Source organism: Scyliorhinus torazame, chromosome 8 (assembly GCF_047496885.1).
Source record: "Scyliorhinus torazame isolate Kashiwa2021f chromosome 8, sScyTor2.1, whole genome shotgun sequence".
Lineage (NCBI taxonomy): Eukaryota > Metazoa > Chordata > Chondrichthyes > Carcharhiniformes > Scyliorhinidae > Scyliorhinus > Scyliorhinus torazame.
Window position 1 is genome coordinate 154,430,819 of NC_092714.1, and position 17,621 is coordinate 154,448,439.

Consider the following 17,621-nt stretch of genomic DNA (forward strand, 5'->3'; position numbering starts at 1 on the left):
AGGGAACCGGGAGTACTCGTCAATCGCGTTCAGGAAGTACGTGTTACGGTCGGTGGAGGGGAGGGGGCCTTTGAAATCCATGCTAAGACGTTCAAAGGGACGGGAAGACTTTATCAGATGCGCCCTCTCTGGCCGGTAGAAGTGCAGTTTGCACTCTGCGCAGATTTGGCAGTCCCTGGTGACTGTCCTGACCTCCTCGATGGAGTAGGGCAAGTTGCGGGTCTTGACGAAGTGGAAGAAACGAGTGACCCCCGGGTGACAGAGGTCCTCGTGGAGGGCTCGGAGGCGGTCCACGTGTGCAGTGGCACAAGTGCCACGGGACAGGGCATCAGGAGGCTCGTTTAGCTTCCCGGGACGGTACAAGATCTCATAATTGAAGGTGGAGAGTTCTATCCTCCACCGCAAGATCTTGTCGTTTTAAATCTTGCCCCGCTGTGCATGATCGAACAGGAAAGCAACCGACCGTTGGTCCGTGAGGAGAGTGAATCTCCTACCGGCCAGGTAATGCCTCCAATGTCTCACAGCTTCTACTATGGCCTGTACCTCCTTTTCGACCGAGGAATGGCGAATTTCGGAAGCATGGAGGGTACGGGAGAAGAAAGCCACGGGCCTGCCCGTTTGGTTGAGGGTGGCTGCCAGAGCTACGTGGGACGCATCGCTCTCGACCTGGAAGGGGAGGGACACGTTGATGGCGCGCATCGTGGCCTTTGCAATGTCTGCTTTGATGCGGCTGAAGGCCTGGCGGGCCTCCGTCGACAGGGGGAGGTTGTGGACTGGATTAGGGATCGGGCTTTGTCTGCGTAGTTGGGGACCCACTGTGCGTAATAGCTGAAAAACCCGAGGCAGCGCTTCAGGGCCTTGGGGCAGTGAGGGAGGGGGAACTCCATAAGGGGGCGCATGCGCTCAGGGTCGGGGCCTATAATGCCATTTCGCACTACGTAGCCTAGAATGGCTAGACGGTCGGTGCTAAACACGCATCTATCCCTATTGTATGTCAGGTTAAGGATTTTCGCGGTCCTGCTGGTCATGGCCGCAGATGGTGACGTTATCCAGATACGGGAACGTTACACGTAAGCCGTACCGGTCAACCATTTGGTCCATCTCTCGCTGGAAGACCAAGACCCCATTAGTGACACCAAAGGGAACTCTTAAAAATTGATAGAGCCGCCCATCTGCTTCGAAGGCAGTGTACTTGCGGTCACTATTACGGAGGGGTAGCTGGTGGTAGGCGGACTTGAGATCCACTGTGGAGAAGACCTTATATTGTGCGATCCTGTTTACCAGGTCGACTATACGGGGGATAGGGTACGCGTCCAGCTGCGTAAACCTGTTGATGGTCTGGCTGTAGTCAATGACCATCCTATACTTCTCCCCGGTCTTTACCACCACTACTTGAGCTCTCCAGGGACTGTTGCTCGCTTCGATGACCCCTTCCCCCAGCAGCCTTTGGACCTCTGATCTGATGAAGGTCCGGTCCTGGACACTGTACCGCCTGCTCCTGGTGGCGACGGGTTTGCAATCCGGGGTGAGGTTTGCAAACAGGGAAGGCGGGTCGACCTTAAAGGTCGCGAGGCCGCAGACAGTAAGGGGAGGTATAGGGCCGCCGAATTTAAAGGTCAGGCTTTGCAAATGGCATTGGAAGTCCAGCCCCAGGAGGGTAGCCGCACAGAGGTGCTGCAGGACATACAGGCGGAAATTGTCGAATTTCCTGCCTTGGACAGTGAGGTTCGCTAGGCAGAACCCCTTTATCTCCACCGAGTGTGACCCAGAGGCCAGGGAGATCCTTTGGTTTACAGGGTGGGTTACAAGTGAACAGCACCTTACCGTGTCGGGGTGAACAAAGCTTTCCGTGCTCCCAGAGTCAATCAGGCAAGACGTCTCGTGGCCGTTGATGAAGACCGTCGTTGTAGCTGTTGCTAGTGCCCGAGGTTGACTTTGGCCAAGTGTCACCGAGGCCAGATGAAGCCATTGCGAGTTCTGATCGGGCAGCGTGTAGTTGGCCGTGCTGGGGGCCTGGGGCTCCATCCAAGATGGCGTCGGGGATGGACAAAATGGCGGCGTCCACCTGTCCAGCGTGGTGTCCGGGGGGCAAGATGGCCGCACCCGTGGCTCGCACGTGGCCCTAGGATAGAGGGGTGGCATTGAGCGCTGGCCGGTCGGGGCCTGAAGGGGCGGTTGCCGCGGCGGTCCGGGGTCGCTGGAGACCGCGGCCACGGTGCGGGATAGGGGGTTGGCGGTGAGCGCTGGCCGGTCGGGGCCTGAAGGGGGGGTTGCCGCGGCGGTCCGGGGTCGCTGGAGACCGTGGCCAGGGCGCGGGATAGGGGGGTGGCGGTGGACGCTGGCCGGTCGGGGCCTGAAGGGGGGGTTTCTGCGGCGGTCCGGAGTCGCTGGAGACCGCGGCCACGGCGCGGGCCTGGCAGACCCCCACAAAGTTGCCCTTCTTGCCACACCCTTTGCAGGTGGCGGTGCGGGCTGGGCAGCGCTGGCGGGGATGATTCGCCTGCCCGCAGAAGAAACAGCGGGGCCCGGCGGCGTTAGCGGGCCGTCTCATAGCGCAGGCCTGCGGGGTCAGGGGGAAGGTCTGTGGGGCTGCCGCTGCGGGGTGCCATGCAGCCCAGGGGGCCGCCGCGCGGTCGGGCGCATAGAACTGCGCATTTTTGTAGGCAACGTCCATGGACCCTGCCAGGGCCCGTGCCTCTCTAAGTCCCAGGGTGTCCTTTTCTAGGAGTCTTCGGCGGATATCTGGGGGCTCATACCTGCTACGAAGGCATCCCTGATTAAAAGTTCCGTGTGCTCGCTCCCCGAAACTTGCGGGCGCCACAGTTTCGGCCCAGCACCAGTAGCGCCCGGTAGAAATCTTCCAACGATTCCCCGGGGCTTTGCCGTCTAGTAGCAAGCAGGTGACATGTGTAGACCTGATTTACAGGGCGGATATACTGTCCTTCTAACAGTTTGATTGCGGCATCATAGTCCTCCTGCTCCTCGATAAGGGTGTAGATCCCAGGGCTGACCCTTGAGCGCAGGAGATGCATTTTCTGTCCTTCTGAGGGGGTGCCACCGGTCGTCTCGAGGTAGCATTTAAAGCACGCCAGCCAGTGTTTAAATATTGCAGCCGAGTTCTCCGCGTGGGGGCTGAGTTGAAGGCACTCCAGTTTGATTCGGAGATCCATCCTTCCAGCTTAAGTCTAGTAGATTAAATTGATGCGCGATCAATTACACTCAAGACAAAGTGATTTCATAACTGAAGGCTTTAATCTACTAGAACTTGTTCCCCAGCAGCTTCGATACAGAAAGTGAAGGCTGCTGGGATGGCACCATCTCTTATACTCCGCCTTTAGGGCGGAGCTACGTAATACAGCCAATGGTAGACTCCTGGGTCTAACCAATGGTCAACAGCCTCTCAGGTACCGCAATACCTGGTACTACCACAATACTGCATCTGTGCATGGACATTAGATGCTCCCCCGAGTGTTGCAGCAGAAATAAACAGACTATAAGAGAAAGTCTGTAGGGGTCTACAATGAGCCAAGATATATTTGGATGCTCATCCCCAAGAATCCATAGAAAAAATTAAAGAGCTGGAGAATTTGGGCACAGCATAGTTTCCTCTTTGATCATAGAATTTACAGTGCAGAAGGAGGCAATTCAGCCCATCGAGTCTGCACCGACCCTTGGAAAGAGCACCCCACCCAAACCCACATCACCACCCCATCCCAGTAACCCCACCTACCCTTTTTTGGACACTAATGGGGAATTTATCCTGGCCAATCCACCTAACCTGCACATCTTTGGACTGTGGGAGGAAACCGGAGCACCCGGAGGAAACCCACGCAGACATGGGGAGAACGTGCAGACTCCACACAGACAGTGACCCACAGCCGGGAATCGAACCCGGGACCCTGGAGTGTGAAGCAGCTGTGCTAACCACTGTGCTACCGTTCTGCCCCAATCATAGACTTGTAGAATCAGGGACTCCCTACAGTGCAGAATCGGAACCGACCCTCTGAGAGAGCTTTAACACATTTGCCCCAGCATTTATGCCATATGCCGGGCAGCAGGGTGGCACGTTGGTTAGCACTGCTACCACACACGCCAGGGAACCAGGTTCAATTCCGGCCTTGGGTGAGTGTGCGGAGTTTGCACATCCTGCCCGTGTCTGCGTGGGTTTCCTCCGGGTGCTCTGGTTTGCTTCCACAGTCCAAAGATGAGCAGGTTAGGTGGATTGGCCATGATAAATTGCCCCATAGTGTTCAAGACTTGATGGGCCGAATGGCCTCCTTCTGCACTGTTGAGATTCTATGATTCTATTAATTTTTCATCCTCAGTAGCTGTCCCCCTGCAATTTCAAAGAAAGTTCCACTCCCTATATCCCAGTTTCAGCTCGGTGATCCATAGGTTTTTGAGACCTGCAACCTTTAGGGTTATAAGGCCTGTGACCTGGTGTTTGAAGCCTGTGACTTGTAGGTATTTTTTGGCCTGTGACTTGTCGGCGTTTGAGGCCTGTGACTAATAGGCATTTGAGGCCTGTGACTTGTATGAAGCCTATGACTTGTAAATGTTTGAGGCACATGGCCTGCAGGTGTTTGAGACCTATGACTTGTTAGTTTTTGAGGCCTGTGACCTGTAGGTGTTTGAGACCTGTACCCTGTTGGTTTAGGCCTCTGTCTTATTGATGTTTGAGGCATATTCCTTTTGTATCTGTGTATGAATGTATGTCGCTTCTAGCAAGAATAAATCAGCCACGTTATGAGCTAAACTGATCTTAAATCGGTAGTTAGTGTAGAGTGTAGTTATCAGCCGACTCAGGATTGTTCAGCAAGTGCTACTGTAATAAGTCCACTGAGGCAGAAGTCCCGTCACCAGAATTCCTTTTATTTACAAAATCAACAGCTGAACAAACATGACCACTCAGTCTGCTGTCTACACCAGAAGTGTAGAGGATCTGACACTCCCTGATATATACACAGAAAGGGGTTCCCTGATTGGGCCACTAATCAGGGAACTCATATTCTAATTGGCCAATCTCAAAAGCCTGGCCTAAGTCATTACACCCGCTTTGGGAGTGTTTTGATAGTTCCCCAGAACAGTTCAAGGGTCAGTAAATAGCTCTTCTTGAGACAGTCAGTTTCAGGGAGTCTGCCATCCAAGTAGTGTCACAAAAACAACGGAGTCGGAAGCAAGTCCCAGTTAAGTTAAGGTAAGTTAAAGAAAGAGCTGGGGGGAGCAGACTTTAAGTAAAGAGGGCCGTTGGGCAAAGGCATCCCTTTGGAGTGATATTCAGTGATATTCTGCTTGGTACAGCCATAGATCTGAAAGTGTGCTTGTAAGCTAGTGTTGAGTGCAGTCATGAACCCAGGGAGAAGGAATCTAGGAATCAGAGATTGAATTCATGTGCTGTGGGCCATTGTTAAAGCTGTTCTCATGGGAGCGACATTTGGAGCGAATTCCAAGGAGAAATATTTGAAAGTAAAGCTGGTAAATCATGAGACAGAGTTTCAACAAGAGTGTTTGGCTTGGTGTTTACTGAGCCAGGGTGGGTTACTAAGCAATCCATGGACTCTGCCCTGGCTGCATCTGTCATTTACTCTGTAGTGAAGTATAGCCGACCACAGTGTGCCCGTTGAATTAATCCGAGTGTACCTCATAATTACTATGAATGTTAAGAGTATAAGATACATATTGGAAATTGTTTTATCTTTCTGAACTTGTTTAATACCCGTGGAATCTTGTGGCTTTATTCCAAAAGCAGATGTGTTGAATCTCAACCTTTATCGACTTCAAACAAACGCCACCCAACCCAACCACATCCCAGAATCTGGCCAAGGATCGTAATGCCAGCATTAAAATTCATGCTCAAATGTGTGGTCGACAGAATATCTATTTGAACTGACAACATAACAGCATCCTTTTAGTGGAAAATAGTAATTGTTAATAGAAAGTACTTTAGAATGTTGTAATGTAGGAAACACAGAATCCAATTGGAACACAGCATGCTCCTGCAAACAGCAATGAGATAAACAACCAGGAAATAATTTATTTTGATGTCGATTGAGGAATAAATATCAGCCAGTACACTGGGGAGAACTACCTTTCTCTTCTTCCAGATAGTACAATAGGATATTTTATGTCCCCCTCAGGAAGTAAACAAGGCTATGGTTTAACCTGAAAGGCAACACCTCTGACAGAATAGCAGTCCCTCAGTAGTACACTGGACTATCAGCTTAGATTTGTACTTGATCCTTGGAGTGGGAATCCACAATCTTCTGACTCAGGGACAAGAGTGATGCCCACTGGGCCACAGTCAATATACAGGCAATTGGTTATGGTTCGACTAACATCTCTAACTCGCCTCCCGCCAAATGGTGACAGCCTCCTGTACAAATAGGAGGGGAGGCAGTGTCAAGGTGGTATTATCGCTGGACTAATAATCCAGAGACCAGAATCATGCAGATAGTGAAATTTGAATTCAATAAAAATCTGGAATTAAAAGTCTAATCATTGTTGGTTGTTGTAAAAACCCATCTGGTTCACTAATGTCCTTTAGGGAAGGAAATCTGTCACCCTTACCTCGTCTGGCCTACATGTGACTCCAGATCCACAGCAATGCCCTCAGAGATGGGCAATAAATGCTGGCCCAGCCAGTGATGCCTACATCCCATGAGAAATATTTTAAAAATGCTATTTGGCTGCAAATTTATGTAATATTTCTGCAGTACTGAGCAATGGAGAGGCCTGAAGGGAGGTCGCTGTAGCAAAGAAAAGTTAAACATACAAACTTGCGACAACTAGAAACCATGGAATAAAGGGAGTTACAAAAGCAATGCATCGAATTACACAGTAAAATAGAAATCACCTGGGCTTGTCACTGTGCTCTTCAGGATAATATAACTAATTTGTTCTGGAGCTGGCACGTTATGGAATCAGTTTTCACTCCATTTGGCTGGCAGCAGTGGTGAATACTGGTACCATTTTGAAAGGGGCCTATTGTCGACACTTGCCTATTCAGGATATCAAGTCCCTTTTAACATGGAAACCAGGGTGTGGCAGTGTTAATGGGAACCTTTTTTAAAGTAAATTTAGAGTATCCAATTATTTTTTTCCAATTAAGGGGCAATTTAGCATGGCCAATCCACCTACCCTGCACATCTTTGTATTGTGGGGGTGAGACCCACACAGATACGGGGAGAATGTGCAAACTCCACACGGACAGTGACCTGAGGCCAGGATCGAACCCGGGTCCTCGGTGTCATGAGGCAGCAGTGTTAACCACTGCGCCACCGTGTTGCCCTGTATTAATAGGAACCTGAATGTCACTGATCAGCGCAGAGCTGATGGAAGCGAGGAGGCTCAGCTGAGAGGTAAGTGTCAAATTATTTTTGTGGAACTCAGATTAGCACCTCCTGGGCTCTGAATTTATCAGAAGATTACAAACATAATCTGGGCAACCCAGCTAAGTGACATCTTGCTGCTTTAATGACAAATTTAAGGCCTCAAAATTGTTTTGGGAGGGGGTGGGGGAGCGAAGGGAGCTCTCGATCTTGCAATAGGCAGCCAAAGGTCGAAATCGGTCCCTGCGCAAAGCACGATTGGCAATCAGGGCCTAGAGCTGCACACGGGATGTGTATCCGGTTTAAGGAGGTAGGAAGCTGGGCCTGTGCAGAACCCTCATTTACTGCTGGGTGGGTCTGGTGATGAGGGTTTGCATAGTGAGCGAGGGCCTGCCTCAGATCTCACTGTGTGACAAGCAGTTTCCTCGCCCAGAGTGCTACAGCATTTTGGTTTGCTGATTTTAATCAAAGCCTCTCTGTCTTCCTTTTCTCAGGACATGGACTCTATGGCATGTTTGAAATGCTCTCGTCGTGGAGGGAGACCATGGAGGATCAGCATGTGAAGGAGAGGATTGCCAATGTGTATGCTGATACTATGCTGCCCATTACACTCACCACTGCCATGTACATGGTGACGTTTGGCATTGGTGCCAGTCCTTTCACCAACATAGAAGCAGTGAAGGAGTTCTGTGTTAACACATGCATATCCGTGCTTTTCAACTACCTCTACCTGATGGCATTCTATGGCTCCAATCTGGTCTTCACTGGTTACTTGGAAAATAATTACCAGCACAGTCTCTTTTGCAGGAAAGTACCTAAACCAGATGATCTACAAGCTAAACCTGCCTGGTACAGGTTTATCATGATGTCCAAATTTAGTGAAGAGGCAGCAGGACCGAGCGACACGAGCCCCTATGAAAATCAATTCCTGCTCTGGTTTCTCAAGCAGTATTATTGCGATTGGATTACAAACACTTACGTCAAGCCTTTTGTAGTTCTGTTTTATCTCGTTTATATCTCCTTTGCCTTAATGGGCTACCTGCAGATCAGCGAAGGCTTGGACCTCAGTAATGTGGTGGCGACTGAGTCTCGAACTGTCTCATACAGCACTATGCAGCAGAGATACTTCAGCAGCTATAGTCCTGTCATTGGATTTTATATTTACGAACCAATTGAGTATTGGAATGTCAGTGTCCAGGAAGATTTGTTGGAAATCACTGGGGGCTTTGTCAGGATATCTTGGTTTGAAACCTATTTGAATTACCTTAAAAAATTGAACGTCACCACTCCAGTGTCCAGAAACTACTTCCTAGAAACTCTACGGAATTCCTTCCTAAAGACTCCCCAGTATTCCCAATTCTCAGATGATATCATACTGGTGAGGAAAGCCAACAATGAGCTGGAGGTGGTCGCCTCACGCATGTACCTGGTTGCCAAGACGGCAGAGAACACTAGAGAAGAGATTTATGATCTGTTGGAGACCCTAAGGAAACTGTCACTGACCTACAAAGTGAAGTTTATGATTTTCAACCCCTCTTTTATCTATATGGACCGGTATGCTTCATCGGTGGGAGCCCCCTTGCAGAACTCGTGTATCAGTGCACTGTTTGTTCTCTTCTTCTCCAGCTTACTGGTGGTGAACTCTCTGCTGAATGTCTGGCTCACTCTCACCGTGGCCTCAGTGGAGTTTGGAGTTATTGGCTTCATGACCCTGTGGGATGTGGAACTGGACTGTATCTCTGTCCTCTGCTTAATTTATGGGATAAACTACACCATCGACAATTGTGCACCATTCGTATCTACTTTTGTCCAAGGCAAAGACCTGACAAGGACGAAGTGGGTTAAAAATGCTTTGGAACTGCATGGAGTGGCCATTTTGCAGAGCAACTTTTGTTACATGGTCGGTATAATCCCCCTTAGTTCGGTGCCTTCAAACCTGATCTGCACACTGTTCAGGTGTCTGTTTCTAATCGCGCTTTTCACCTTTCTCCACTGCTTTGCCATTCTACCTGTGATCCTGACCTTTGTGCCACCTTCCAAAAAGCAGGCAGAAAGGAAAAGCCCCGACAACCACAACGAGATCGAGTGCATGGAGATGGTGGACCTGGACGGCACGCGGGTGGTTGACCACATCACCTCGGTCTGATAGGCACAATGCAGCCAGGCAATATGAAGTGAGACAAAGAGAGGGTGAACATGTGAGAGTGTGGGTCGGATGGGCGGGGGGTGGGGTGGGGGGTGTAAAACAGATCGATAGAATACTACTGTGTGGGCAAAGGTGTGGGAGATAGGGGAAGAGAAAGTGCAAAATGGCAGCAAGAAGTATGCTCAGAGCATTGGAGCAGCCCGATAGGTCTATGTCAGTGTTTATCCTTCACATGAACCTCTTCCCACCCTTGCATCATCTCACCCTGTCAACATATCCTTAAATTTCCCCCCTCAAATACGTATCCAGATTCCCCTTCAATGCATCAATACTATTCACCTCAACGAGTTCACCATTCTAACCACCCACTGGTTAAAGAAGTTTCAACTGAATTACCTCTTGGATTTGCTAGTGACTGTCTTATATTTTACGGCCTTCCTTCTTGGGCTCCCATAAGTAGACATATCACCTCTGTATCAACCCTATTGAACCCCTTCGTAGTTTAGTTGATTTGGAGGCACCCAGGGTACTGAGGCAAACAGGAGGTTTCTGCTCAACATTCAACAACACTGCGGAGATGGACTCGGGGAACTGCACACATTCAATGATTCATCGCCTCACCTTGAGTCTGCAAAACTGGGATTTCCATCTGAGAGCTGGATGATCTAGTGGTGATGTCGGTCCTGATACTCCATGCTACGTCCACCAGTAAAATCCTTTGGGTAGGCAAGTCTGAATATCATGTTTGCACTTGAGAACCGCGAGAAGAAAGGGGAAGAGGTGCCTGGCTGATTCCATAGCCTTCCCTGGAGTATATCTTTAATTGGCTGACTAATTTGGAGATTAAAAGTATTGCTTGGCTGTTGCAGATGTCAAGTTCACCTGATAAGTCTGTGCATCAGCCTCAACAACAAGAGACACCATGTCGATCTCAAGGGGCTTCTTACTTATTACTTTTCCTCTGGTAATTTGTATTTTAAATCCAATAGATTATTCCAGGAAACGTTAGTCTCACTGGCACCCAGTACTGGTATAGTTCAATGACTGATACACCCCAGAGAAAATAGAATGATGAAATATCTTTGATTTTTTTTTCAGATCAAATTAAATAGCAACCCGAACCTTGCATAGGAAGATTATTGAATGATAAAGAACAAAAGAAGACCATTCAGCCCATCGTGACAGTGCTGCCTCTTTGAAAACACTATCCAATCAATGCCACGCTCCTACCCTCTCCCCATAGCCCTTGGAATGTTTCCTTTCCACCCAGTTGTGCAGTTCCATTTTGCTGTTAAATCTGCTTCCACCACCTTTTCAAGCAGTCCATTCCACATCATGGCAACTTACTGAGCAAAACAACCCCCCCCCCCCCCCCCCCAGTTTGTTTGCCCCAATATTGGTGTCTTTTGGTTACTGGCCCTCCTGGCACTGGGAAGATTGACTTGATTATTTATTTACTCGATCTAATGAAAGGTAAAGTGTGAAATGCCCAGAATAAACCCAGAGTTTGGCATATTCCAACACAAGGCTTGTCAATGAACCGTCTGCTGAAAATCTACCCCTCACCCCGCGCTGGTAGTTAAGAGAGTGTCGGAGTTCCCCAGTGACCTAGTGCCAGGCTGTGGCTGCTCCTGAAACCTGGCTCAGATCCTTTCAGCTGACAGAGACTGGATGGACTGTGAAACAAACCGGACACTTGCTGTTTCGCTAAGCACTCAGGGCTCCAAGAAAAGCGACTGGACAAGAGTCTCAGCCTGATGATTTACCAGCAACATACAAGACAATTCCGCCATGAGATGTCGTCACCAGAGGTAGACACTTAAACTTCAAACATCTCCTCCAGAAAATTTGATTATTCACTAAATCTAACTTACCTCATTATCCTGCACATGACAACAAGCACATATTGAGGAGCAAAGGGATATTGCGCTGGATTTGACTTAGTTAACAGATTGCAGAGGAACAATTAAAGAATATTCAGTCTGAATACACAAGATTCTGGATTTGGCACAACTCTCATTGAGATACGTTTTTTTTGTTAAACTGACTTTTTCATTGGGTGAGGAATCCTTCTGTGAGTCATTGCAAATTGTATTTATTTGGCAATTGTCATGAGTGCAAAGCATGGCTTGTGATTACTGATCAATGTTGCACACTTGCCTCCGAGATAATCTGCTGGAACTGTTTTTACGGGAAAGTAAAAGTGAATAATGTACTTCAAAATGCTGGTTTGGGGTTTACATGATGGCTGTTGTGCACTAAAGGATTGTCCATCTAAACAGGTAGGTCCAGTTTCTACACACAACTAATGTTCACATAGTAAATGTAAATATGTAACCGTATGTACTGTATGTTCCTGAAGGTGCTACCACATTGGTGATGCACTGAGTATATTGTGATGACCTACAACAATCTGTGAACACCTTTCCTTAAGTCCATTAAGAAATTCAGACTCTTGTTCGAATGATTTATAAGACAAATTCATTCTTGGTTTTGTCGAACACAAGGAAATTCCCTCAGGGTGAACCACTTTATGCTGTCATTTTAAGGTTCATATGTAATCAGGACTTTAAAAAAATTATACAAGTACCGTAAACACTCTAAAGTCTGTTTGACCAGCTATCAATGGGAAATTCTTTGGGCAGATCCAAATAAGCAGGGCATCATTTTAGTGCAGTTTCGGGAGCGGAAGCAGGGAAGATATAAGTACAACCATTTTAATTACTGCTTTTATAATGTTTGATTACTGTTTTATGTTTCAGATAAATATTTATATGTACAGCGTTTTCTGGTTTACACTCGTTCTGGTTAGACGTTCTAATGTTATTCTATAATACAGAATATCCTGCAATCCAGAAATGACTTGGTCCCAAGTATTTCAGACTGGAGAGATTACAGTGTATCACTTTCATGCTTTTGCGTCGTAAAGGGGATTCCTTGCCCCTTTAGTTTGGTGATATTTTCCTGTTTGGGACAATGGTTATGTTTGGAGCTGTTATTCATGTTTGCAACATGTTTGGGATTGGCACAAGGTGAGTCAATGTCCCAGAGCTGACTCACGATAGGTGGCATGTCTGAATCCTTAAGCTGGTAGCACCGAAGGTTAATGTATAATGTTTTCAGGACTGTAACATGAGGTGGATTCTGTGACCCGTGCTCCCATGTGTAATTTGCAACTTAGAATGGCTTGTTACCAGTGCTTTAGATGATTTCACTGCATGTTACATTCCTTTTCACACACACAGATTTCATGGAATCATAGAATCATAGAATTTATAGTGCAGAGAGATGCCATTTGGCCCATCGAGTCTGCACCGGCCCTTGGAAAGAGCACCTACCCAAGACCACATCTTCACCCTATTCCCGTAACCCAGTAACCCCACCTAACCTTTTTGGACACCAAGGACAACTTAGCATGGTCAATCCACCTAACCTGCACGTCTTTGGACTGTGGGACAAAACCGGAGCACTCGGAGGAAACCCATGCAGACACGGGGAGAACGTGGAGACTCCGCACAGACAGTGACTCACACCGGGAATCAAATCTGGAACCCTGGAGCCGTGAAGGAACTGTGCTAACCACTGTGCTACCGTGCCAATAACATGCTACTGAATAATTCCCTTCAGATAAGGCAACGGTGTCTCTGCTCTGGAGGAACAGTACAACCCAACTCTGACTTCGCATACACTCAGCCACATTACAGATGAGGTGACTCCTGCATCCACCCCAATGCTGTCTGTGATTATTGTATTACTTTCTGAACAAAGTCTTGAAGCTAAATCAGGTTCAATGTATTACCAGTGGCCAAAGAAATGGCAACAAATTAAATGAAAAATGCATCAGGTCAAATAGGTCAGCGGAGAGAACAGACAAGTTAACATTGATCCTCAGTCATAAATTAATAGACTTCAAGCAGGATTACAGATCAACAGGGCCCCGGTAGGAGCACTCAAACATCGCCCCCCCCCCCCCCCCCCCCCCCCCCCCCACACCACCACCACCATCCCAATGTTTTGCATGGGTTTTGATTGGTAAATCATGTCATGGGAATGGGGCATGAATAGTAAATGGCACTTTAAAAAATATATATTTAATGGGGTGTGGGCATCGCTGGCTCGGCCAGCATTTATTGCCCATCTCTAATTGCCCTTGGGAAGATGGTGGTGAGACAACTCTTGAACCACTGCAGTCCATGTGGTATAAGTACACCCACAGTGTTGTTAGGGATGAAATTCCATGATTTTGAACTAGCAACAGCGAAGGAACAACAATGTATTTCCCAGTCAGGGTGATGAGTGGCTTGGAGGAAACTTCCAAGTGATGGTGTTCCCATATATCTTCTGCTCTTGTCCTTCTAGATGGTAGAGGTTGTGGGCTTGAAAGCTGCTGCTGAAGGAACCTTGGTGAGTTTCTGCAGTGCACCTTGTAAGTGGTACATACGGCTGCTGCTGTGTGTCCGTGGGGGAGTGATTGAACGTTTGTGGAAGGGGTGCCAATCAAGCGGCATGCTTTGTCCTGGATGGTGTCGAGCCTCTTGAGTGTTGTTGGAGCTGCACTCATTCAGGCAAGTCAAAAGTATTCCATCAGACTCCTGACTTGTGCCTTGTAGATGGTGGATAGGTTTTGGGGAGTCAGGAGTTGATTTACTCACCTCAGGATTCTTAGCTTTTGACCTACTCAATGGGTGATGGTTAGACCCCCTATTGTTAGAGATGATCATTGCCTGGCACTTGCAATGTTACTCATCACTTATCAGCCCAAGTCCATTGACTAGGTTGGATTTGTCCTGTTTCTTGTGTGCACGACATCCCCAGGCAATTTTCCACATTGCCGGTAGATGCCAGTGTTGTAGAACTTCTAGACTAGTCATGCAGCTAGTTGCAGAGCACACATTTTCAGTACTACATCTGTCATGTTGCCAGGGCCCATAGCATTTTCTGTATCCACTTATTCAACCGTTTCTTATTATCATTGTATAGAATGAATCAGAGGCAGGTTGCCTCATATCGTTTAAAAAGTACCGGGATGAGCACTTGGCACCCCATAACATTCAAGGCTATGGCCAAGTGCTGGCAAATGGGATTAGGTAGGTAGGTCAGATGTTTCTCATGTGTTGGTGCAGACTCGAAGGGCCTCTTATGCATTGTATTTTCTGTGATTCTGTGAAATTGACTGAAGACTGACATATGTGATGCTGGGAATCTCAGAAAGAGGCTACAATGAATCATCATTCTGGCTGAAGATAGTTGTAAATGCTTCAGACTATCTTTTGGACTCAAATCCTGGGTTTTGCTGTCATTGAGGAAGGGGATGTTCATGGAATCTCCTCCTCCCATTGTTGTTTTATTGTTCACTACCATTCATGACTTTTGTTCTTTAGATGTGCGTGGAAAGTTTTTTACGCAGAGGGTGGTGGGTGCCTGGAATGCTTTGCCAGTGGCGGTGGTAGAGGCGGGCACGATATTATCATTTAAGATGCATCTAGACAGATATATGAATGGGGGGGGAACAGAGGGAAGTAGATTCTTGGAAAATAGGTGACAGGTTTAGATAAAGGATCTGGATCGGCGCAGGCTGGGAGGGCCGAAGGGCCTGTTCCTGTGCTGTAATTTTCTTTGTTTTTTGTTCTTATGACTAAATTAGGCAGGTCTGATCTTCTGATTCTGGGATCGCTCTGCTCTGTACTTCTATCAAGTTGCTTCCATTGTTTAACATGCAGGTAGTCTTGTTTTGTAGCGTCACCATGCAGTTACATCTGGTGCTGCTCCTGGCATGCTCTTCTACATTCTCATTGCACCAGTGTCGATCCCCCTGCAATGTTAGAGTGGGAGTTATGCTGAGCCATGAGATTACTGATTGTGGTTGAATACAATTCTGCTGCTGCTCATGGCGACAATCTGTTGGTTCCCAATCTATCCTGTTTAACATGGGGTGAGTGCCACACAAAAAATGTACAGTGTCCTCAAAGTGAAAACAGGAATCTATCTGGACAGGATCTGTGCAGTGGTCACTCCTGCTAGTACTGTTTCATCTGCAACAGGCAGATTAGTGAGGACAAAGTCAAAGAGTATACAGAACATTTGAACTTGGTGTTGGCCATTCAGCCCCTCGATCTGGATCCAGTCTATCATTGATCCATATCCCTTTATCCCATACCCTGGTGAAAGCTGAGAAACTCATTGTTGAGAACTTAAATTATCACCCAGAATTCACAGCCAAGTTGCCCCTTGCCGGTGGCATGGGATGACCTTTGCTGATACCTTGTTTGCAGGGCTGGTATCTGCTTTGGAGCTTCTGAAATCACATGTCATTATGATGATGAATTGCTGCCGATGGCTGGTGTTGCTATTTGCATCAACCATCAGCGAGAGGTTCCCATTTATTGCAATAATGTTGAGAATCTTCATGTCCTTTTTGACATTATCCCTGAATCGGAGTTTTGGGCACCCTGCTGTCTCTTGGCAGCGGCTACTTCACCGGAAAGCATAATCTTGGGGATGTAGCCATCTTCCATCCTGCGCACATGTCCAAACCAGCAAAGCCTTCTTTGCTTAATTAGTATTAGCATGTTTGCCCAAGAAAGAACAGCTTCATAGAACATAGAACATAGAAAAATACAGCACAGAACAGGCCCTTCGGCCCACGATGTTGTGCCGAACTTTTGTCCTAGATTAATCATAGATTATCATTGAATTTACAGTGCAGAAGGAGGCCATTCGGCCCATTGAGTCTGCACCGGCTCTTGGAAAGAGCACCCTACCCAAAGTCAACACCTCCACCCAACACTAAGGGCAATTTTGGACACTAAGGGCAATTTATCATGGCCAATCCACCTAACCTGCACATCTTTGGACTTCATTCGGGACTTGGTCACAAAGGAAGACATGAATAATGTACCTGAACATAGAACAGTACAGCACAGAACAGGCCCTTCGGCCCTCGATATTGTGCCGAGCATTGTCCGAAACCAAGATCAAGCTATCCCACTCCCTGTCATTCTGGTGTGCTCCATGTGCCTATCCAATAACCGCTTGAAAGTTCCTAAAGTGTCCAACTCCACTATCACAGCAGGCAGTCCATTCCACACCCTAACCACTCTCTGAGTAAAGAACCTACCTCGGACATCCCTCCTATATCTCCCACCCTGAATCTTATAGTTATGCCCCCTTGTAACAGCTACATCAGAAGTTCTGAGAAACACAAGTTTCAGGGAGGGGTTGAAAAACATTAGTATTAGTAAAGAAATTATTTGGGGGAAATTAATGGGATTGAAGGTGGATAAATCTCCAGGGCTTGATAATCTTCATCTCAGAGTACTTAAAGAAGAGGCCCTCGAAACAATAGATCCATTGATGGTCATTTTCCAAAATTCTTTGGACTCTGGAATGGTTCTTACAGATTGGACGGTAGTGAATGTAACTCCGCTATTCAAGAAGGGAGGTAGAGAGAAAACTGGGGCTTGTAGACCAGTGAGCCTAATGTAGAGTAGTAGGGAAGTTGCTAGAGTCCATTATCAACGATTTCATAGCGCAGCATTTGGAAAGCAGTGGTGTTATCAGATAAAGTCAGCATGGATTTACGAAAGGAAAATCATGCTTGACAAATCTATTGGAATTCTTCGAAGATGTAACTAGTAGAATTGACCAGGGTGAACCGGTGGATGTGGTTTATTTAGACTTTCAGAAGGCTTTTGACAAGGTCTCACATAGCAGATTACTATGTAAGGTTAAAGTGCATGGGATTGTGGGTAGTGTCTTGAGATGGATAGAAATCTGGTTAGCAGACAGGAAGCAAAAAGTTGCAATGAATGGGTCTTTTTCCGATTGATTGGCAGGCAGTGACTAGTGGGGTACCGCAGGAGTCTGGAGAGAGCAGGAACCGAGAGAGAGCAGGAGACCAAAGAGAGCACAATGATACAGTGGTTAGCACTGTGGCTCACAGCACCAGGCACCCGGGTTCGATTCTGACCTCAGGTATTTCTCTGTGTTGGGTTTGCACATTCTTGACGTGTCTGCGTGGGTTTCCTCCGGATGCTCCGGTTTCCTCCCACAGTCCAAAGATGGGCAAGTTAGGTGGATTGGATGTGCGACATTTTCCCTGATGGGGGTACAGGGATAGGATGGGGAACTGGGCCTAGGTTAGGGTG

At 47.5% G+C, this 17,621-nt stretch overlaps 1 protein-coding gene across 1 annotated transcript in view; it reads left to right on the plus strand.

Annotated features, from left to right (window-relative positions):
• The window catches only part of ptchd1 (patched domain containing 1), a 150,974-nt gene extending 140,136 nt beyond the window's left edge, over nucleotides 1-10,838 (plus strand). Inside the window, exons 3-4 of the mRNA XM_072514396.1 lie at nucleotides 7,823-10,196; nucleotides 10,573-10,838. Coding sequence (XP_072370497.1) covers nucleotides 7,823-9,474 — 1,652 coding nt within the window. The 3' untranslated portion in view covers nucleotides 9,475-10,196; nucleotides 10,573-10,838. The remainder of the gene's footprint in view (nucleotides 1-7,822; nucleotides 10,197-10,572) is intronic.
• Nucleotides 10,839-17,621: the final 6,783 nt, after the last annotated feature.